Source organism: Sorex araneus, chromosome 1 (assembly GCF_027595985.1).
Source record: "Sorex araneus isolate mSorAra2 chromosome 1, mSorAra2.pri, whole genome shotgun sequence".
NCBI classification, from domain to species: domain Eukaryota; kingdom Metazoa; phylum Chordata; class Mammalia; order Eulipotyphla; family Soricidae; genus Sorex; species Sorex araneus.
Genome location: NC_073302.1, coordinates 385,397,677 through 385,422,080, shown reverse-complemented (window position 1 = coordinate 385,422,080; position 24,404 = coordinate 385,397,677). Strand labels below are relative to the sequence as shown.

Sequence of the window (24,404 nt, the reverse complement as noted above, 5' to 3'; positions counted from 1 at the left end):
AGGAAGTGGAAACCTGCAAATGACTTTGAGCTTAACAGTGATAAGACAAATTGGAGGCAAGGGGGGTCGGAGTGGTAGTACAGTGGGAAGGGCATGTGCCTTGCATGAGGATGTCAGGTGTGACCCCCAAAAAGTAACAAAATGAAACAAATTGGAGGCAAGATATTCAATAAAGAATGACTAAAGTACTAAATCTCAACAATTTGTGGTCAAATAAACTATTTTTCTTAGACATTAAAATACTGGACTGAAGCCATAGCACAGAGGGTAGGGCATTTGCCTTGCATGTGGCTAACCTGGGTTTGATTCCTTCATCCCTCATGGAGAGCCTGGCAAGATACCGAGAGTATCACTCCCACATGGCAAAGCCTGGCAAGCTACCTGCGGCATATTCGATATGCCAAAACCAGTTAACAATAGGTCTCACAATGGAGATGTTACTGGTGCTCACTCGAGCAAATCCATGAATAATGGCACAACAGTGCTACAAAGCTATTAAAATTATTTTACACTTAGGGAACATAGCATGCTAATAAGTAATTCCTAGCTAAATCACATTATTTGACAAGCAGTGCTTTGCCATTTTAATTACATTAAATGGTAGCAGTAAATATGAAAATGATGTCTCATAATTCTATGATAACTTTATTATTTTGTTGCAGGATTTATCACTAAGACAACTCACATCATTTTCACATCATTTAATAGATTTAACACAGTTACAAGGCTACTGACATTTATGCTGGTTTTGAATGACTTTTAATGTTTATTTGCAGTGGGTAGGAACTGAAAAATCTCATTAAAAGATGTTGCTGATTTCCATTAAGGAGCCATAAAATATGGATGGTAATATGTTCTCATCTGAGTCCAAGGTGAACAAGAAGGGAAAATACCCATAAATGCTGAAATACTGATCTATTTTCTCAAGAAATTTTCTTAGTAATAATAATCTTAACCATTATTTAATTTCTTTTTAAAGATGTGATAATGACCAAAGACTGCTAATGGAAAATGATATCAAATAAACCTCAATTGCAATTTACAGTTTGTAAACGTATTCCAGAGTTTCTGCAATAAAATTTTTGACTACAACTTAAATTTTAAAAATATTATAAAATATTATGTGCAATTATTAAATATAGAATTCAAACCAGCTCTAAAATACAATGATGATGTGCTATGATGGGCATAAATTAATTTATGCATTTATGCAGTAAATGTTTAGTAAGTTAGTAATTCAAATTTTTATTAAAAGTAAAAAATTCCTCCAAAGAGAATGTTTATGAAGATACAATCTTACTTTTCTAACTGTTCATGGGGAATAAGGGAGTGAGTATTTGGGACCTAGTCACTTGGAAGTCAACCTGAAAGTTAACCTAAAGTTGACTTGAAAGTTGTCACCTGAAAGTCACTTGGTTTGTAAGGACAGAAAAAATGACCTGGAGATTCCATGTACATTTGTAGTAGTTATGAGACATCTCCATCTATATAAGTAACTAGTGACTGAAAGCATAGTAGGATAAAAAATAATTATCCGGATCAGTATTCAAGCTTTTGGATTATCAGAATCAATATTTGTGCTTCTGGATCACATTGATCTCTCTTATGCACACATTACAAGTACATGGAGAATTGTAGAATTTTCTGTCTTGCAAGTTTTATGGCACTATGGGTGAAGATTCTGAGTGATAAACAGCACTAACTTTCTTAAACAGTTCAATCTAAGACAACTGTGTAGCTGAATTCTGTGTGTGCGTGTGCGAGTACGTGCACTGGCTCGTGGGGGGGGATTTATGCAAATGTGTGCATCTGTCTGTGCATGTGACCATATGCTTCCTTGAAACATAATACAGTAGTTCTCAGATAGAAGAAATGAAGGAAATAAGAAGATTGTCTTTATAAAAGGGAATTAGTTAAATTAGATTGTTCAGGACCTAATGTCTTCAGTTGATGCTGTTTCTATTCAAGTATGATCATTCTGGCAATAGTCTAGAATTTTATCATGGAAAATTTCTTCCAATGATTTTATAATTTTATTTTAATATAACTTCTCTGTGTCTTTGTGTTTGTTTCTACCTCCTACTCCCTCTCCCATTCTTTCCTACCTCCTCCTTTTCTTATTATCATTGCAATACTTTGCCAATAAGGACAGGATAGCAACAGGTAAAGGTTGCTGTGTAAGGATAAAGTAGGATTAAATTGGTAAAAAAGACAGTATAATAATAGTAAAATCATTAATTTCATTTAATGATCTTATTGGTATTTTATTTTTACTCAGATATTAATCCAGAAATTATTTGGAATACCTAAGTGATCTAGGTAATTACTTTGGTGCGCTATTGTACTTACTATGTAAATACAAAAACTGGAACTCTAAAGTGAGTTTACCAAAATATGTAGAGAATATAAATATTGCAAAAATGATTATTAAATACATGTAGATAAACATACACTTGTGTTATACATAAGAATGCAAATGACAGAAATTTCTGGAGTGCTATAAATACCTTTTGTTTTACAGTAAGATTGCAAGTTACTTTTGCTTTTTTCAAGTCTTCATGAATATGATTGAATAAAAATGAAGAAAACATTTACCTCAAATAATCAGTAGTTTGCCATTAATTTTGAGTAAAGAACTTTAAGATTGTTTTTACTATTTTAATAAAAATATTTATTATAAAATTATATAATTTCTCTGTACACAACCTAGAAATAAAGTACAATTTATGCATTAAGAATTTAAGTGCGCTTGAGCATTCAGTATCAGCCACTAGAATCCTAAAACTCATCAACAGATTTACAAATGCCAGTGTAGACTATTCCTATTTTATAGAACTCTACACATTATTGTTACGGAGATGTATTTCTTTTTCTCTACTGTTTCAAGATAGTTCACAGTATTGCTATGTTAAAATTAACTGACTGCTTTAAATCTTTGGCAAATACATGTATCTATATGCAAAAATGTTTACATTTCAGTAAAAACTGAAAAGTCAAATAATTGGTTGCAAATAGTTTTGTGTAATCAATGAGAGTCACTGCCTGAAACTTTAATAGTTAAGTCTGAATCTACAAAACATAGTTTGAGGCTTCTATCTGCAGCACCAAGACATTAAACCATAACAACATTAAATATGCACGTTAAACTCAACACACAAAACAGTACTGATTATTTTACAATGCTGACAATTCTAGTTTTTTCTATTGCCCACTTATAAACATCAATTTGACACGGATGAATTTATTAATTTCAGAAAGGCCTATTATTTTACAAGATAATCATTTAAAGAAGCCATATAGTACTTAGAAAGACCATAGTCCTTAGTAAGATACAAATGCTCTTGTCAATAATTTATATAGAAAAATGTTACTTTTCTTCAAATTACTTGTGAAGAACATACACAAAATGCCTGTCTTCTGCTTCCCTCCCTTCCTACATTCATTTTCTTCTCTAAATATAATCTACTAGGCTGAACCATCAACTTGCCTAGTATATCCAACTCAACTTTCCAAAACTTTCATACGCTTTACAGCTTTTACATATCAGCTCTTAAATCTCTATGGTTCACAAAACATCCTGGCATAAAAACTCCTTAATTATTTTATTTGGTAAAAGTACTCAAGGAGTACTTAAATTCTGATTTTCTTAAGCCATTTGCACCTTGGAATTGTGTTACAGGCAAATAAACACTGGAGTGTAGATAATATAATACATATATATGTATGTAAACATATATACATATGCTTATGTATATATGCATATAAACATATATGCATATATACATATGCTTATGTATATATGCATATAAACATATATGCATATATTCCCTCTTTTCAATCCTAGAAACATGGATATCTTTGGATTACCTGGGAGAAAGCAGTCCTTCCTCCTGACACAGGTTCTGAACAAACTTCTTTCCTTAACATTGATTTTTTTTTTCAAATCATTTAGAAACACAGCAAAACAAGAGATAGGTTGCAGTCACCCTGGTAATTCTTATCTCACTCCACTACCAACACTCTGAATTTGGTGCAGACTTTTTAATTCACCCACAACCAGGTACCTAACAATAAATGTTTTCTTATTATGTGAGCATGAACAGGAAAAGCAGCATATTAAAGGGCTCTACTTTTCACTAAAAGGTTTCCTTCTGAGTTTTCATATTGGCAGTAAACCTTGGCAGCAACACTGAATAAAATGTTTTAACTCGTACCTTCTCAAAGCAAGTATTTTTTTAGGTTGCCAACATTTTTTTCTTAGAGGATACACACACAGACACACACACACACATATATATACACACACACACTAAATATACAGATTCATATCTGCACATAAAATGTACATTTACATTTCTAATCACACAAGGTAAAGTAAGTCCCAATCCTTGAATGACAGGGCAGTGCTTGATATATTGATACTTGGTATTTAGCAAATACCAATTGTTTTTAACGTCATTCAACAACACAGTCAATTGCAACTTCTGGCCTAAGTCTTCACATCTCTCCCTTTCCCATTCTTGTTGATAAAATAATGGAAAACTGAAGCTTATTTCTTCTTTAGGATTTGCTATCAACTCATGCATATTCTAAGTGAGAAGAATAAAAGAGTCAGTCATCTGTTCATTCCTGCCGTCCAGCACTGTGCTCTCCTGGGTAACAGAAACAAGCCCCTTTCCTCTGCCTCAATGTTCTAATCAAGGAGTTTTTGTCGTCATGTTGTTGAGGAAACCAGAGTTCACATGCAAACGTTCAGGAAGCGGCACTAGTGTGAGCCCACTTTGATCCCTTCCAGTGTTGCAAGTGCCCCCATTCACACAGCCAGTGTCTCCTTCGCCAGGTTTTTTGGTTCCTTACTTGGGACACACCAGTCGTCAGCCTCACTGCTCATCTGATAGTGTTTGAAGGCTGACTTGTTAAAGACTGGGAGCTTTTCTATAGACTCAGAAGACAGGGCCTGGAAGTAAAGAGAAGGAAAACTATCAAACCAAGGAAATTAATCATAACCTAATTTATACTTAACGTAATTATTTAAAAAAAATTAGGCCCATGTATTCCAATATTTAAATGTATTCTTCTGATTGATTTAGGAATAAGAACACATGAAGAATCTATAAATAACAGATACTGCATTAGTAAAAAAAAAATTAAACAACTGAAAAAAAGTATCATTTCCACATAGGAGAGGCCTGGATAGAAAATACATAGTTACAAACTAAGGAATATAATTTATGCTCAGTACTATACATAAGTCAGAACATTGTTAATGTCAGAGAGTTGAACAGCAAAGCAATTCTTTCAAGGCGAAACTCTTGTCTTGGCGGCAAAGTGAGAGTCTTAAATATTACTCTTTTAGAAGACTCTCCCAATATGTGAAAGATCATTTACTTGTGTAAAAGTGAAAACATTAATGATTAAAATGCCAAAGTTCATTAAGCATTACTTTTTTCAAAAGTTTGAATTGCACCATTTGGCTTTCCTCAAGACCTACATTAGCACCTGTTTTTGTTAGTGTCAAGGAGTTCGAAGAGGATATTTTCTACTACATCAGAGGCAGAACAAAAATAATACCAGTACAGATTTTGCTGAAGCCATCAGAAGGTAGCACACAGCCTGAGCAGTCAGAGTGTGACAGCCTAACTTCTCAGGCCACTACAATCAGCATCTCAGTGTCAAGTTGCCACCGCTTTGAAATATATCTGTGAGCATCTTTGTTTTATTTGCATTTATTTTGTGCATCCAGTAGCAGTATGTGTCTAAAGTATCTGAAAAGCCTAAGAGATCTCCTAAAGACTTTATAACTAGCATAAGACTAGACATAATTGAAACTAATCAATGCAGTGGGAAAAGACAGTTTGAAGGTGTTTTCCAGATTCTGAATGGGCACTCTGTGAGATTTATTATGATACCATACAATACGTTGTTTTTCAAAACATCCTGCAAGCCTGCTCTATACCTGCCTGCCTTTTGAAAATGAAAGTCATACTTTTCTGTAATCATTTTAGCACAGTCAGTGGTAGTGAAAAATCTCACAGAGTGCCCATTCAGAATCTGGAGAACACCTTCAAACTATACATATATTATTTTTCTCCTATACAGGAATTTACATCATTTGTACTTTTATTAGAGGTCAGTATTATTTTTCATTCTGTTATTTGGTATGATTTTGCAGGTCTTGAGTCTGAGAATGCTCAACAACTTTTCTATATAAATTAATGGTAACTGATTCTTCACTTCAGGCCATTTCAGCTTATGAAACTTTCATAGGCACATTCTACTTTTAGATAGTGGGAGAAATATGCTATTTTCATGTGCAAAATGGGAGCCAGAGCTTTATGTTTAAGTTGCTATTGCCTATTTAGTTGCTATGTTTTCAGTAGAAATAGTTGGTAAATGATTAACAGAACCAAGACCATGACCTTAACAAATCGAGGCTTTATCAGAATAGAAAAGCCTGGACCAAGTTTTAGGGTTGAAACAGGAAATGTCTGGCATCCCACTGACAGTTGTGAATAGCTTTCCTTTCTTGGATTTCTCTAATAAGGTCATCTGAAGGTCTTAACTATCTTGATATTTGTTGTTCTCCCAGTTGGAACATTATTAGTATAAGTTTCCCATACATTTAAATAAAAGAAAAACACAACTATTCTCAGAGATGTCAAAAGAAGTTACCTTAAAAAGTCCATATGTGCATGCCCTCGTTTTGAAACTAATGAGCTTATTTGGAAATGATTTTGCTTTTTTAGAGGCAGGTAGACTGATCCTGCTTCTATTTTGGTAGGCTACAAGATTAAATAACAAATTTTATACTTACACATACTCCCTCAAAATATAGGAAATGTTCATTATTTGTATTAATTCTGTTTTTGGATTACACAGCAAACAAGAGAACTAAGCGATGTGAAAAAAGCAATATTTTCAGAAGTATTTTTTCTTATTGAATTCAAAGAGTACCTTTAAATAGATGACGGCATCTGTTCCATATCCTGACAAAGAGAAGAGATTCAAATCTCCTTGAAAGTACTTGGCATAGAGACGAGAAATTGGTAAGCCATAACCAAAGCCAGCCTAGAGGGGAAAGATCAGTTACTGGTAAAAATAGATGTACATGTTCACTGAGATACAGTATAAGAAGGAGCAATTATCCTCTCTACTACTGACACAGTAGAACCTATATTAAGTAGCTCCAATCAGAGATACCTTTGTAGAACTGTTTCACTACTGGACTGGAGCAATAACACAGCGGGTAGGGCACTTGCCTTGCACGCAGCCGACCCGGGGTCAATTCCTCCATCCCAGCAAGCTACCAAGAGTATCCCACCAGCACGGCAAAGCCTGGCAAGTTATCCATGGCGTATTGGATATGCAAAAAAACAGTAACAAGAAGTCTCACAATAGAGACATTACTGGTGCTTGCTCGAGCAAATTGATGAACAACGGGACGACAGTGCTATCTATATATCTCCCAAATCTAACTAAATGAATCAACTTGCCACCAACTGCCTTCCAATTTTTGCTTACATTTAGTAATAGATAGGTGGGATGAATTTAGTCATATAATTGGTCTTACCAAAGGAGCATTCCGGGAATTGTCCATCACAGGTGTTGGTGCAGTAGAGTAAGTATAACTAAAGAGGCGGTCAATGATCCTCAGGGGAACACCACCTCCTCTATCTGAAATCTTAAGCACAGACAACATTAGACCTTAACATTAAAAAGCACTATGCAGAGATCTATATAAAGTATTTTTTTTATTCGAAAGTTTTTTGAGGCCGATAACTTAGATCTAATGCTCAAAGTAGAGTGCTTTACTATTATTTCACTGTTGTTGTTGTTAATACTCCCGAGAGAAACTCCAGAGAAAAGCAAAAAGTAGTCACCTTAATTGTAAGATCTTCTTTTCCCAAAACAACAATCACATCAATTGGTGTAAGAGAAGGACAATTTTCCTGGTGTTCCACTGTTGCCCTCATTGCATTCTAAAAAAAACAAAACCATAAGTAATTCCATGGCAGAAAAATGGAGAACAATAAAAAACAGTTTTTATGTTTAAAATAAAAGTAGCACAGAGAGTAATTCAAAGTTCATATTCTTTAAGTTAGTAGTAAAACAGCTCTGTAAATAGCCATTTATGAATGTGTTATACAGAATGTATAATGAAAAATATTCATTTACTCTGCAACATAACTCCTGGGAGAAATGTCTAATGGAAAAACAATTCTGCATGCTGTCAAGCTCTTATTTGTAAGCTTAATTTAAATGTAGAAATTGGATTTTATAGTCCATTTCCTGGCTCTCTCCTTTCTGTCTTTCCATTACATTTTACATCCAAGCACCAAAGACTATTATGTAACAAATGAACAGTGAATCATTGAACCATTTATTGGCTTTTATAAAATTTGTTGGGAGAAGGTTGTTGATATTTAAAAGGATAGCAAATAATTATAAATTAAATTTCAATTTGCATTTGATTATCATCTTAACTTTTATCAATGATGGCAACAAAACTACAAATGGGCCCATTGCAATTTAAAATAAAATCAATAAAAGTATCTTTGTCTTTCAACAGAGAAGAAATTTAAAAAGTCTTCAGAGAATTGGATGAATCTCATATAAAGTCTCGGCTTATTTCACCCTTTTCCTCTAGTCTTTGGGCATGTTGTTTGTTTCCTGATTTCTCTATAATACAAAATTCTAGCAATCAGCTGAACTAAAGTTTGTAGTACGATTAATACTCGTTGCACTAGTTAGTATTAGAATAAGTTAAGCACATTACATTCTGAAAAAAAAATTTTATCAGAATCAGAGGCAGATTTTACTTTTCTCTTTATAGTATTTGATGGGACCCTTGAGAAGAATCTAAATGCTCCTGGTATTTTTTAAATTTTTTTGGTTTAAGTTCAGAGTTTTATATTTGATTTTAGAATCCATGAAATGATTTGACTCCTAGCAGCAGACAATCCTAGACCAGTTAAGTGATGCCAGTAAGCTCTAAAAATATAGAATTGCATATTTACGGATCTGTCATCCCGTTGCTCGTCGATTTGTTCGAGCAGGCACCAGTAATGTCTCTCACTGAGAGGCTTATTGTTACTGGGTTTTTTTGGGCATATCCAATACGCACGGGTAGCTTGCCAGGCTCTGCCGTGCGGGCTCGATACTCTCCGTAGCTTGCCGGGCTCTCTAAGAGGGAGTTACGGATCTACAGAATGAAAACCTAAAAAGCTGGCCAGGTGATTCAAATGCACACAAAAGCTTGAGGAATGTGCTACAGTGTTGTAGTAGGGCTCAATGCTCCATTTATTAGTTTATTAAAAAGTGAGAACCTCAGGTTTCATCTCAGACCCACTAAGTTACATTTTTTTTGCTTTATCAAAACCCCAGTTGATTCAAATGTATATGAAAGAAGACAATTGAAGGAACTGACCATTCTCTTAGTATACAAGATCAGGTTAGGATCCTACCACCTATAGTAATTCTGAACCTAGACCTTTGGATTTAGAGATGGATCAGTTTGTGGAGGTGGAAGATAAAAGGTCTGTTTCACAGACTCATTTAGCCCATGACCTTCCTTCACAAAGGCAGGAATAACTAGTGCTTTGTTGGACACCTGAAAGAATAATGAGAACAGAGAGCATTGAGATGTGATGAGTCATATTGTGCATTCTCAAATACGTGCTGATGATGTTTCAAAGAACTGCATGAACTCTTTCAAGCACTGAAAGTAGCTTCCTCTTATGAACACAGAGGCATGCTTAGGAGAAGACTGAGAAGCTTTCAGTAAGAATAACAGAAACAATTTTTAAAAGCTAGTAATATTTTGTTAAAGAGAAACAAAATTATCATGAAATATTATACCTTGAATAGTTCAAAAAGCATATGATGAAGATGAGAAGGGACATAGACAATGTGAATAGGTTGGCCTGGAAGTTTTCCTAGAAAAAAAACATGAAATTTATTTAGAATTGGTAAACCACAAAATAAAAGGGAGGAATGACTAGTGCTTTTTATCAGAATAAGACTATCAGAATAAGATTTTAGGTATTAACAAGATTAAAATATCCCCCACCCTCCTCACTCTAAAGTATAATCCCAAAAGCTTCCCTCTTAAGTAGTAAACACGACTGCTTATTTTCAAAATGGATTATCGTAATTGGTACTTTGTAATTAATTTTTGCATTTTTCTACAGATGTAAAATATTAAATGAAGGGTACAACAATGACGTTATAGATTAAATAATGTAGATTTTTCTTATACTTTCAAAATTTGTGTACTGGAAAATTTTAGAGGCTAAAGTTAGATGCATTTTTAAAAAAGAAAAAAAATAATGTGCTCATAGAATACAACACCAAAATTAGTGCTGGCTTACTTTATTAAATTTTTAATCCACAATAAAATAACACAATCATTCTTTATTTTTGTGTCACTCAGTTTTTAAATGCTGTCATCTTACTATGCTTAAATTTAACCAGCAGGCTAAAGGAAACAGAAACAAAGGCTTCACAATAATGTTTGAAAAAAAAAGTATTATTCTTTGGTGTCTGGGACTTGGCAAAGTCTGAATAACTAAACACGAGGTCTGGCACAATTTCCTTTTTATCAAACAGTTCAAGGCAGTTTGTCTGCAAGTATTATGCAACAACATTGCTAGATACTGCTAAGGATGAGATATATTTTTAAAATCTGTTCGTACTTCTAATTTTAGTTTCACAGTTACCTAAATTTACACATCCCAAATCCATGAATTAGGCTATTATTACTTTTAATAACTTGATTTTTAACTCTCACAACCAAAAAACACTGTCCTTGAACAGATTTTATTTACTTTCCATGAAAAAGAGGAGGTTACTTCAATTTAACTGTGTTATCTTGTTTTGAGAAGCAAATAGGAAAAAAGGTTAAAATTAAAAAACAATAACAACAGTGCTATGAATTTATCACATTTATCACATTGCTTCTGTCAATAAAGAAAGACCTGATTTTTCAGGTGTCCTAAAAGTCGAAGTTTCTGAAGTATGGCCTGCTTCCAAAACAATGGCATGTACTTCTAATATAACCAAAATTTTCTTTTATAAGATTATTTCACATGAATGTTGCCCTTTAAATTTTAAAATGCACCACATGGTAGTATTAAAAATAGAGGCACAAATCATATTGTAGATATCTCAAACTTATTATTGACAAAAGTCATTTAATGGGTATTAAATAGCAACTTCTCATTTTATACCTCTCCTGGTTCCTGGAAATCACCATTCAACTATCTACTTGATGATATTAGTAAATACTTCATATAAGACTTTGTCCTCTCTGATTGACTTGCTTATTTTATATTTTTGTCATACCTGGAATTGCTCAGGAGATGTTTCTGGTGCCACTCAAGGGACCACATGGTGCTGAGGACTGAACACAGAACTCCTATGTATATATACTCTAGCCCCTGAGTTGATTCCCTCAGTCCTGTGGCTGGCTCATGTAGTGAAATTTAGAGTATTTTTCTTAGCATGTTTCACATATATAGGCCGAGATTTTTATCCCAGGCAACACTACCATTCTCACCCCTGGCAGAAAGAGGGATAATTTTGGAAAAGATGTGTATAGTTCAGGAGTCAACGCATATCTTGCTGGGAATGAACACGTACACACATGTGCAGATAAACCCACAATTTCCTTCTAAAACGTTAGTAATCATTTTGGTGAAATCTCTGTTACCAAGCAATTTCTCCCTAGTACCGGTTGTTCTATCCACATATTTGTTAGTGAGTACTCTTTCTTTGATTTAAAACACTGGAACTGAATTGCCACTCTAAAACCTAAATTATTTGTTTAAGCTATTTTTAATTCATCATCATTAGCAGCTGACTGTGCTCAATTGTAGCTTTCCAGTTAAGAGAACTTGGATTCAACTGAGAAATGTGTAACAATTTTAGGCAAAAATAAGAACATAGACTCCATTATGTATTTACCAGAGGTAATCTTAACAGGGAGAACACAAATATTCCCATAAAGTATATTTTATTTACAGCTTACCATTCACTTGTGTGAGGTTTAATTCTGGAGACGTTAAGTAATACTGATCACAAAGCATCTTTGCACACTCAAAGGCATCTGAAATTGAAAGATATTTTCATAATGATAAAATGAATTCACGACAGGTAGGCTTTAAAAATTTTAATGAACAGTGATCCTCAGCATGCACGCTATACTTACTCTATAACAGATACGAGAGTACATGTTTATGGTATATATAAAAAAACAACTTTTAGCACTTTATTAAAGAAAAGTTAGGAAGTATTTAGGCTATAGCTATACCTATAATAGGAATATGCACCTTGCTGAGATAAAAATAACATGTAAAACAAGGCACTTTAGCAACTGGTATCTTCACTTTAAAAAAATATTATAAATGATTGTAAAGACACCCTCAAAAGCAAAAGGTTTTATGACAGAATAAAATATTCAAATGAAACACTTTGAACATAATTTATTCATCTTCTCCTCAACTACAAATATTATCAATTATATATGTTTTCAATAAGGGGATTCAGGGGCTGGAGCAATAGCACAGTGGGTAGGGCATTTGCCATGCACACGGCCGACTCAGGTTTGATTCCCAACATCCCTTATGGTCCTCTGAGCATCGCCAGGGGTAATTCCTGAGTGCAGAGCCAGGAGTAACCTCTGAGCATCACTGGGTGTGACCCAAAAAGCAAAAATAAAAGGGGGAAAGCATGCAGAAATCTATTAATTACCTTGGACTACTGCTGCTACATCACAGTTTGGATCAATGCTTCCAATGTGGGTTGGGTTTGCTGACTTGGAGTCACTAAATATAAGAACTGTTAGGAAAGTAAAAGATATTGTTGTAAATACCAGCTTAATAGTAATCAGAACTATTGCTGTGAATGAATAAGATCCAATAATGAAACATCTTGAAATGTTTGTTTTTCAAACATAATGAAACAGTTAAATTTTGGCTTTTATTTTCAACCAATCTCTATATCATGACCATGATGAGTAACTTACTGTGTTGATTCATCAGCATCCGTGTAGAAATACGGTTCATGTAAAATCGATCCAAGAAATACTGAAGATTTTGATTAGTGATTGGGTCAACTGTACAGGCATCTTTATATTCTATGATTCCTTGGGCCATTGTAGGAACTACATTATGGTGTCTATTTCGAACTTTGATGAGAGTATCTACAAAACTAAACCAATGAATTCATAGTTAATAAAAGTTTACATAAATTTCCTTCTTTCCTTAGATTACTTCCCAGGAGACTAAGGCATTATTTAAGTGTCCATTTTAAAAATAAAATAATATAATGTTTGGACCACATCTGCTTGAGCAAATCGATGAACAACGAGATGACAGTGCTACAGTGCAGTGCTTGGACTACATTGAGAGACACACCATCATTTTTTCACAAATAAAGAAAAATAGTTGTTTCCATGAACAGATTTACTTTTCTTCTAGCTTACATAGTTGGTATTTTTATACCAACTCTGTAATCATGTATTTATTCTACATCTTCACAAGTATTCTCTTGAAAAAATAATAAGTATTAATATTAAAGATGACTCTAAAATACTTTGAAAATTAATTTCTTTTTAATTTAGAAGTTTCTTATTTCTTATTCTTTTAACAGTGGGACGACAGTGCTACAGTGTTTTAACTAGAAACGGTTACTCTTAAAAAATGTGTCATCACTGATGAGACTGATAGTTATTAATGGAATGCAATAGTAAATACTAAAAATCTTAACATCTGGTTAATTTTTTTATTACTGTCTACTTTTCAAACCCATCACCATTTTCAATGCTATGTTTCTTTTTCACCATTTTATAAACCAATAATCCAAAACCCAATGTTGTGAAAAATTAAAGGATTGAAGTCCTTTAATCCAGGTCTAAGGAAATGTTAAAAGTTTGCCTGAAAAAGTTTCAGACATTTATTCTAATGCAAAGAACTTACTCTGATAAAGCTTTATGGTCCTCTGGATTTTTTTCATGAAATTCCACCAAATCCATCAGACTCTGGATATACCTGTGAAGTGAAAATACATGATTTTAATTTTAAAATTAAATAGTTAGATACAAATGGTATATTCAAACTATTTGAAAAGAGAAAATATTAAACATATTTGGAAACACCATGTTTAAAACTATTAACTTAAAATTTTTATTCCTATAATTTGTGACTCTCAAGTGGTTACAGATCAGTATTCAGTTTTCTAAGTGTTGTTTGCCAAGTGTTCTCATTTCTTATAGCAGAAACAACTTTTAAGGAAAGGTTCCATGTTCTTTTCCTAATACATGCACGGGTAGAGTGGTATAAATCTTAAAATTAAAGTATCAAGCAAGCTGTTGATTATGTTTGTGTTTCATTCTAATTATTTATGAGTATATTTTTAAATTAAGGAGCAAATAGACATAGTCACTAGGTTAGGTGAAGTCTCTGTGACATATCTGCTTTAGTGAATATTTTGATTATATTCTCTGAAATTATGTTTCTTTGGCTCATCAACTCTTTCTAAATTTCAGGATATTTATTTATAAAACCTAATGACACAGGGTATTAATTGGCACTTAATGTATGCTAGATATGTTCCAGGTACTGTTTTAATGGCTTTTTTTAATGGACTGCCTCATTTAATTATACTTAAGAATCCCTTTGAGGCATACATGTTACTCTTCTCAATAACAAATAGGGTAACAGAAAGACAGAATTTTTTAAAAATTTCCAAGGATTCCTCAATTAATAGAAGTCACAGAAGCAGAATTCGAGAATGTTATTTTTAAAACTTCCAAAGATTCCTCAATTAGTAGAAATAGCAGAAGCAGGATTTGAATCTAGAGCTTCTCTGCCATCCAATTATGGTGTCGATATATTGTAAGTATTCATATTTTAATAACGCTTAAAACTAGACATGGTTTTAAGACAGTTAACCACTTACCAACTTTTGACCAATTGCACTGAAGGGGTATTAATTAGTCGATCAGGAAGAATATCAATTTCCTTTAAGATATTGGCTAGTCTCACAGGCAATTCTTGCCGCAAAAACGCAAAAGAAGTTCTTTCACACGCATTTTCTGAACCTGTAACAGACACAGTTGATAATAAAATATAGTTGTTGGGAAAACACATTTGCCTGGTGTGTGTGTGTGTGTGTGTGTGTGTGTGTGTGTGTGTGTGTGTATGGCATTACCCAATATAGAGCACATACTGTCATTATTAAATTTTTATTTCATTCTCACGCAGGTTACTGTTTATGGATGACTCATGAACGTGTCTTTTTCTTTTTCTTTTTTTTCTATTGTTGGGGTACACCCTGAGGTGCTCAGGGCTTATTCCTGGCTCTGCACTCAGGAATCACTCCTGGTTCACGTGACCATAGGCGGGCTAGGGGTCAAGCCGGTAGGTGCAGACTTAAGGCAAGCACACTTCCTGATGGTCTCTCTCTGGCCTGTTTTGATTTTTTTTTTTTCATAAGGGGCTAAAAAAAAAAAGGAGAAAGATTGTTTTCTCTTCTTGAGGAAGATTCATTTCTAACAAAACAGACTATCCCATAGCTCTTGGTATTGATTAGAGTTGTGGATCCGATCAACGACACACTATCACGGAGACATCAAAGTTCATAACTTTTAGATGTGAATCTATGGTAATGGTAGAATTAAGAAGGTAATATGGTGGGAATTATGATACTTCCAAAGCAGTTATAAATAATTTCACATTTAAACTTTCCTTCTTTGAAGCCTTCCTTCTAAGAATACTGGATAAGGTTTAAGTATTTATAGCCAAAGCGCAAATTACTTGCAAAAGTGTAGTGGTGATTGATCATTGTGAGATTGTAACCCAAACATGAAAGCTTGTAACTCTCTCACGGTGATTCAATAAAAATTAAATAAAAAAGAACCAGAAAACATTAAAAAAAACCAAAGTGGATTAAAGACCTCATAAAAAAAAAGTGTAGTGGTGAGCAAAGAAATGTATTAGTAAAACAGATTATGAATTTATAGTGCTAATAAAAAGTTCCCTGTGCGAAGAGGGAGGGAGTATTCATCTAAATATCAAATAACTTGAAGAATCCTCCAAGGTTATTTTTATTTACTTATTTTTAGCTTTTTTTGGCCACACCCAGCAATGCACAGGGGTTACTCCTGGCTTCTCACTCAAGAATTACTCCTGGCGGTGATCAGGGGACCATATGTGATATTGGGAGCCGAACCCTGGTCCGCAGCGTGCAAGGCAAACGCCCTACCTGCTGTGCTATCGCTCCAGCCCCCAAAGGTGTGGATTCTTAATCTATGTTAGGAAGCCTCTTTAGCAAGTCCTATGCTGTGAGGAAGGTGGAGACTTTTCCAGTTCATTATTAAATGGTGACTGAAAGCGAAGTGTTTTGAAAGGAAACTTTGGAAAGGAAGGAAATATGAGCTCAAACCATCCAGTCTCAACAGGCTGTAAGTGGACTTGGACTGTAGGGACAAACTCTTAGAAAGAAGGCAAGTCTAGGAAAACGCAAGGTGCAGGCTCCAGGCAACAATCCCAATTGTTTTAGCAGCAATCCCAGCACCCGGGCTGGGAAAAAATAAATAAATAAATAAATAAATAAGTCCAACCCCAGAGCTCTGACACCCGCGCCTGAGCCCTGTATTTCCACTCACCAAAGTCCAGCAGCTGCTTCATGGACAGCGGGGACGGGCTGTAGCGCGAGAAATGTTCGACCTCGCGAGGCACCAGGCTGGCACTACTCAGGGAGCCGGCATTGCGCAGCACAAAGCGGGCCGCCTTCATCGTCAAGCCCACGGGACTGCTCGAAGCTGGGGCGGACTGGAGGGGCGCAGGCTGCAGGGAGCAGAACCCGAGTCGAGGAAGAGCTTCGTGGGTGCGTCGGCGGGGGCAGGGCAGGGCCAGGTGTTCTTGGGAGTAAGTGCACCTCGCCCTGGATAAAGTTCTTAGGGTGCTTGGAGGTGCAGGAGTCGGGCAGTGTGTGCTGTGCTCGAGACTCTCAAGTCAGCGTCTTCCCATCACGTCCGCCTCCTTGGGTTTTATTTGTGTGCCTCGCTTCCCCCACCCCCGTCCCCGCCACCCCCAAACGGGGAGGAGTCGCTGGGACTCGAGGACATTCTGAACTGGGGGCTCGCCAATCAGCTGCGATCAAAAGAACTTTGGGCCCCGCCTTCGCGCCCCCACCCGCCTCCCTCTACCTCCGGTGGCTGTCCCCGCGGAGTGACCCGACACCGTGCTGGCATTGGGAGTACTCCGCGGGTCGCAGGAGGAAGCTGAAGTGCACATCTGGAGGGGAAAGTGGGCCAAAGATCAGACGCTTGGGACAGTGCTGGGGGACGCGTGCTGGCCGGGGCCGTCTGTCCCGTCCTTGTTTACAAGTGAGGCACTGTTTCAAAGTCACGCGTTCCTGGCCAAACACTCTTTCCAGAATCCCCGGGTTCCTGGCATTCATTGGCTCTTGCTCAAAGCGGGGATTTTAATGGTATCCAATCAACTGCGTTTCCAAGTATGGGCTGGCTTGTCATTGGAGAGAGAAAGGAGTAAACAATGCCAAGAACTCTGGTGGTTTCTCCTGAAGAGCTCTGTATGGAACATGAAGTTCCTACTGCTGACAGTTGGAGAACTGCCCAAAACATATGTACTTTTTTTCTTGAGTGGTGAAAGGCCGTCAACTGAATTCCACCCGGGTCAACATTCTATACATTGTGCTTATCTCTGTTAATTAAAACAAAAGAGATAAGTTTGTCGATGCGATGCCACTTTTGTACCCCCCCCCCCCCCCCGAGAGAATTCACTACTTTCCCCTCTGTATGAAATGTTCTTAATCCAAATCTTTGCCTAAAACATTATATTCTATTCTTAAAATAGAACAAACTCCCTGGGCCAAGAAAACTTTTTTAAATGGCCTCTTTGCACCCCTTTCTTTAAAATAGATGCCTTGCATGTATGACATCATATTGTAGCTGTTTGTGTTCTTAAATTACCACAGGCCCCGTTTCCTGAAAGGATGGGGTACACACCATGGCTGAAGCATTTTTATTATTCTTACCGAGCTTTGCCAAGTCCTCGAGCTTAGCTGTGGAAACAGTGGGGCAATACCAAATTGCTACTCTATTAGGTTCTGATATCATTATAATTTACATTTTTATATTTTTGAATTGGACTGGAGCTATAGCACAGCCAGTAGGGCATTTGCCTTGCACGGCCTACACTGGTTCGATTCCTCCGTCTCTCTGAGAGAGCCCAGAGCACGGCATGCTACCAAGAGTAACCCGCCCCCAGTGGCAGAGCCTGGCAAGCTATCCTGGTGTATTTGATATGCTAAAAACAGTAACAACAAGTCTCACAATGAAGACATTACTGATGCCTTCTGGAGAAAATCCATGAACAACTAGACAACAGTGCTACAGTGCAGTGTATTTATGAATTGTGTTACATTGCCATAGTTCAATGAAGCAACAGCAACAATAAAAGAGTTCATAAAGTAGAACAACTAAGTAAAGGTCTGTGGTGTGAGAGAAATGGAATTGAATGTAGCACTGTCATCCTGTTGTTCATTGATTTGCTCGAGCAGGCAACAGTAACGGTCTCCATTGTGAGACTTCTTGTTACTGTTTTTGGCATATCGAATAAACCATGGAAATTAAATGGAAGATCTAAAAAATTTTCTCTTTCCTTTGAGTTACATGCAAAGAAAAAAGCAAATGATATGGCATTATTGACAAGTCTAATTTAGGCAAACACTGTATTCATAAGCCTGTTGAGCTCCAGTCCCCTATGTTTTGTGGGATAATTACAAATGAGGTGAAGTCATTTACCATTCATAGAGGTGACTAAGGGCTTAATGTGAGCTGAGGTCACTAAACTTTTGTTCCATGGCATCACTTCCAAAACTATTTACCAGTTCCTGTCACAGTGCATTGCATTCTTCTGCATCACATCTCTATGATGGGAACTATTGTTATAACTGGCAACATTTATGTTGGTTAGACTGGAATAGCCAGGTCAAGTTGCTTACCCAGTTGGCTAAGATACTATATATTGCCACGATTAGTGTGTGACCTGGAAAGAGAGTGGCACTTCCATTCCCAGGCTCAGGGCTGATTGAGGAGGTGTTCTAGCGGCTATGGAGGTAAAACTACAAAGATTATTTGGGAGTGACTCTCCCTTGAGAGTTCCAGGACCTATGCCTATCTGGATATAAATCTCTCAGCTATTATTTAACAGAAAAGATAGTTTGATGGAGATAGGAATGGATAAATAAATGTCTTTATTTGACCAAAAGTAGACCATGAAAGCTCTAGTAAGTTATTTGATTATAACAATTCTGAACATTGCATACCTACTTGAGACCCTTAATTCCTAACATTTTAAGGAATATTCTTACCAGTCTTAACAGAATTCTAATCCAGTTTTCCTGACAGGAAATTAATAACATAAAACCCTCTCTAGAACCAGAGGGTTGGTAATGTTTAATTTAACAAGAACATACTTAGATACCCATTTAATTTTACCACATTTAGAAACATTCTTAAAGGAAATAATTAGAATTTTAAAATAATATATATATATACGACTTTCAAAACCATGATGAAAAGATAAACAAATTTTATAAATAATATTTAATGTTCAAATATTAAATCTAAAGATAAAATATTAACAAAATATGTAACAGACAGATGATCATTCAAAAATGCATATTTAAGTGGGAAAAAATAACTAAGATTTGTGCCCTCAAAAAGTACATAGGTTTTATGGTGGGATCAAAAGCAAAATAAAACAAGTCACATCCATAAAATTATGACAAGACTATAAATAAAATGCACACAAATATATTGGATGGGAAGTACCCTAAATTTAGTGGATAGGGAAAGTTTCATTGAAGCATTTTAGACTAATAGCAGCCCATGAAACGCAATGTCTATTATTGTCATTACTTTTAATTTAGAAAAACTTTCATTTATTTCTCATGGTACAAATCTACAAGTTAAATGTATTTTTAAATGGTAATAAGAGATAATTTGATTAATGTGCTATATTGGTAGTGATGACAATGATGCTAAAAGGTGGTAATCTTAAATATGTTCGACAGTGGAAGAAGAGTGTTGCCAAGTCTGGGAATGTCATGATTATTGGTAATTATTGGTAGACAGTGGTGAAGGAAATTTAAGTGTGAGCAAAAGTGTACATGTAAGAGCTAGGGATATTTTGTCAAAATCGTGGCAAGATTAGTCTCACTGCCATCTAATATCACAAAGGAAGAAGTGGGAAATGAGTGCTATAACATAGACCTTTAAATAATTTTTGAGAACCCTGAAAACCCTGTAATAGACAACGTGAAACTGTTAAGACTTTAAAGGATGGAATAATGTTCTCCCTATACAATTTGTTAGATTTAAGCCATGCCTTTATTTTTATTTTAATTTTTATTAGTGAATAACCATGAATTCACTAATATTCACAAATTTTTATTAGTGAATAATCTGTAATAGCAGTTACAGATTTAAAAACTTTCGTGCTTGTGTTTCAGTCATACAATGATCAAGTACTCATCCCTCTATCTGTGCCCATTCTCCACCACCAATGATCCCAGTATCCCTCCCACCACCACCCCTCCCCTCCACCCTACCTCTCCTCTGTGGCAGGGCATTCCCTGTGTCAGGGCATTATCTCTTTCCTTCTGGGTGTTTTATTTTACACTAGAGGCATTGAGTGATCATTGTGTTCGGTCTATAGTCTACATTCAGTTCGCATCTCCCAACCGGAGCTGGTCCTCCATATACCCTTTACTTGGTGTTCCCTTCTCTATCTAAAGTGCCTTTCCCCCTAGCATTTGAGGCCAGCTTCCAAGCCATGAAGTAAACCTCCCAGTCCTTATCTCTACTATTCTTGGGTGTTATTCTCCCATTCTGTTAATTTATATTCCACAGATGAGTGCAATCTTTCCATGTCTCTCCCTCTCTTTCTTTTTGTTAATTTTTTTTGTTTGTTTCTGGTTTTGTGCTTATGCCTGGCAATGCTTAGAAGTTACTTTTTTTTGGCTTTTTGGGTCACACCGGTGATGCACAGGGTTTACTTCTGGCTCTGTGCTCAGGAATTACTCCTGGAGGTGCTCAGGGGACCGTATGAGATGCTGGGAATCGAACCCAGGTCGTCCACGTGCAAGGCAAACACCCTCTCCGCTGTGCTGTTGCTCCAGCCCCTCTCCCTCTCTTTCTGACTCATTTCACTTAACATGATACTTTCCATGTTGCTCCACCCATATGCAAATTTCATGACTTCATCTTTTCTAACAGCTGCATAGTATTCCATTGTGTAGATGTACCGAAGTTTCTTTAACCAGTCATATGTTCTTGGGCACTCATTTTTTTTTCCAGATTTTGGCTATTGTAAACAGTGCAGCAACGAACATACAAGTGTCATTTCTACTATACTCTTTTGCCTCTCCAGGATATATTCCCAAGAGTGGTATTGCTGGGTCAAATGGGAGCTCAATTTCTAATTTTTTGAGAATTGTCCATACTGTTTTCCAAAAGATCTGAGCCAGTTGGCATTTCCACCAGCAGTGAAGGAGTCTCCTTCTCCCCACATCTGCAAGCCATGCTTTTAAAGTCATTCAAACTTTGAATAATTAAAAGTTATTCAAAACAAATAACTTTCATTGAATACCAATGAGGACAGGAAGATAAAAGAAGTAATAGTCTTTGTCTTTAAGAATGACGTTTAAAGAAGTTTAAGGAAAAAAAATAGAGTGATATATATAAGATATATTGAGGGTGAGGCAGGAAGAAAGCAGTCAGGGAAGACTCCTGACGAAGTTGACATATCATCTATACTATAAAGTTAGAAAAGTTGTTTATAAGCAAAGAAGAGAGATGTTGAGATTTTGGAGAAATACAATGAAAAAGGCCTTTTTGTTATAGAGTCACTGTCACTGTCACTGTCATCCTATTGCTCATTGATTGGTTTGCTCGAGCGGGCACCAGTAACACCTCCATTGTGAGATTTGTTGCTACTGTGTTTGGCATATCGAATACGCCCTGGGGAGCTTACCAGACTCTACTGTGCGGGCGAGATACTCTCAGTAGCTTGCTGGGCTCTCTGAGAGTGGAGAGGAATCAAACTTGGGTGGGCCGCAATTTATAGTGTATCTAGACTTTATCAAAGGTTCGGTCACAGCATTCCATATGGTCCCCAAAGCCTTTCTTGGAGTGACTCCTAAGCATTGCTGGGTGTGGCCTATAAACAGATAAAAAAAAGTTCTGTGATAAAAAATCTGAAGGCAGAAGTGGTGATTTCATTAATAAAGCAGAGGAGTAAAGAGAGTCGGAAGGAAAATTTAGGTTGGTTGCATAGGGGAAACCCAATGGAGAGAAATAGTCATGGTTGTAATTACTGATAAAAGATGAGAAATCAAAGGATATTATAAGTCATTACTGAAAGTGAGTAAAGGAGAGATTATTTTTGTTGCCACACTTTTTTTTAAATATAAAACTCTTTCTTCTGAATCAGACCCAGCACAGCGGGTAGGGCATTTGCCTTGCAAGCGGCTGAGCTGGGTCTGATTCCTCCGCCCCTCTCAAAGAGCTAGGCAAGCTACCGAGAGTATCTCGTTCACATGGCAGAGCCTGGGAAGCTACCCGTGGCATATTCGATATGCCAAAAACAGTAACAACAAGTCTCACAATGCAGATGTTACTGGTGCCCACTTGAGCAAATCGATGAACAACAGGATGACAGTGCTACAGTGCTTTCTGAATCAGCCCTTGGTTTGATTCCTGGCATAATAATTCATAAAAATTCTTCCCTCACTATGACAATGCCAAAGCAAACTACCTTTTTTTTTGTACTTGTGGTTTCAACCTTATTAGAAAAATAGCAATCAAAATAATGAATTATGCAAATCTTGACTAGGCAATAAGAATTTTTGTCTCAGCTCTAAATACTGGCTTAATACACTTTTTGGCCACCTAAAAATTTGTCAGTTACAGTTTGCTTTTATTCAATAATATGGGAAAGTAAACAAAGGAAGTAGAAAATTAACAAAAACTTTCAGGATATTTCCTTCATTTTCTCCGCCATTCCATATCTTGACTTTTGTTCTATTCCTAACAGAGGCCATTAAGATGTATGTACATTATTATTCATTGTAGTGTAATCTATAAGAACAAATAATTGAATACAAACCTGTCTATTCATAGTGAAATGGATAAAATGGATAAAAACATTTTGAGCATGTCGAGAGTGGCCTTGGACATGGTGGTGGTTAGGTTCTGGAGGTTTTTGGCTGCCAGGGATCTGCTTGGGGCAGGGAGGGAAACTCAAACTGTCCCCATCCGAGGTGCCCCAGAGAAGACAGCCTGGCTCGGAGTCAGGACATTCTGACACTCTCGTCTGGGAGCTTTAGTTTATAGTCTCTGGGTCTTGACCATTGATAAGAGTACATGGTGCCAGTGGGTGTGACTGCCAAGCTACTGGAAAACTGGGGACCTGGGAGGAGGAGTCGGAGTCCTGATGCAAGAGAGCCTGGGGCTCTCAGTCATGGGTTCCCACCTACCTCTGTACTACAGGTCCTAACTGCATCTTTTGATCTCTTTCGAGATTCATGGATCTCTGAAATAAGGCCAATAAATGAGCTTATGGAAGTGGTTTGCAGTTGTATCTCCCACATACCAAACTTTTGGCCATTATATTCTTGGTAGACTTGTCCCCAAGTTGTTGGGGTCTGGCCAAAGGCATAGCAGCAATTTTGAGGTGTCTGGAGGTCTGAAGGCATCATCAAGCTGCTGATGCACTCACCCCACAGGTACAGGTTTACCTGCTGGCAGCACCATACCCTCGTCACACATGTTTTTTAATGGTATGTTCTACAATATGAAATCTTTTTTTTTTGACCCAATTTCACAGAAGCCTATTTAGCATTTCATAGATATCCACAATCAATAAAGATGGGAGCTCTGTAAATTACTATGCCTAGCAGTTAGCATGTATTGAAATTACACCGTTGGTTTACAACAATTTTTAAGAAAACTTCTAATTCTCTTCCACCATACCCTCCAACATGTTCTGTTTTTCACAGAACAAAATCGGCAGAAATACAAAGGAGTTGACCATCCTGAGATACTTATAATAATTAAACTAACCCCATTATCACCAAGATACCATAATATTTGATTTTGATATCTTAGTTGGAGGCAATTTCACAGGTTATATTTGCCCATTCCTTAGTCCAATTGTGAAGTAAGTATTTCCCACTTTGGGGTTAGGGAAATAATGCTGCCCAGTTTGGAACATCTCATAATATGATATCTTGGTGGAAATGTCTGTAGTGGTCATTTTATTTCGTCAAATATATTAGTATTTTCATTGATTTGCTTGATGCATATGTTTTTT

The 24,404-nt window shown here is 36.3% G+C and overlaps 1 protein-coding gene across 1 annotated transcript; it reads right to left on the bottom strand.

Annotated features, from left to right (window-relative positions):
- Positions 1-686: 686 nt before the first annotated feature.
- On the bottom strand, positions 687-17,100 carry PDK4 (pyruvate dehydrogenase kinase 4). The gene is made up of 11 exons (XM_004602199.2): positions 16,667-17,100; positions 14,959-15,100; positions 13,977-14,048; positions 13,025-13,209; positions 12,751-12,837; positions 12,029-12,106; positions 9,859-9,935; positions 7,881-7,979; positions 7,571-7,681; positions 6,955-7,068; positions 687-4,957 (listed from the first exon to the last, which is right to left on the bottom strand). The coding sequence occupies exons 1-11, from the start codon at positions 16,794-16,796 to the stop codon at positions 4,814-4,816; spliced, it is 1,239 nt and encodes a 412-aa protein (XP_004602256.1). The 5' UTR covers positions 16,797-17,100; the 3' UTR covers positions 687-4,813.
- Positions 17,101-24,404: the final 7,304 nt, after the last annotated feature.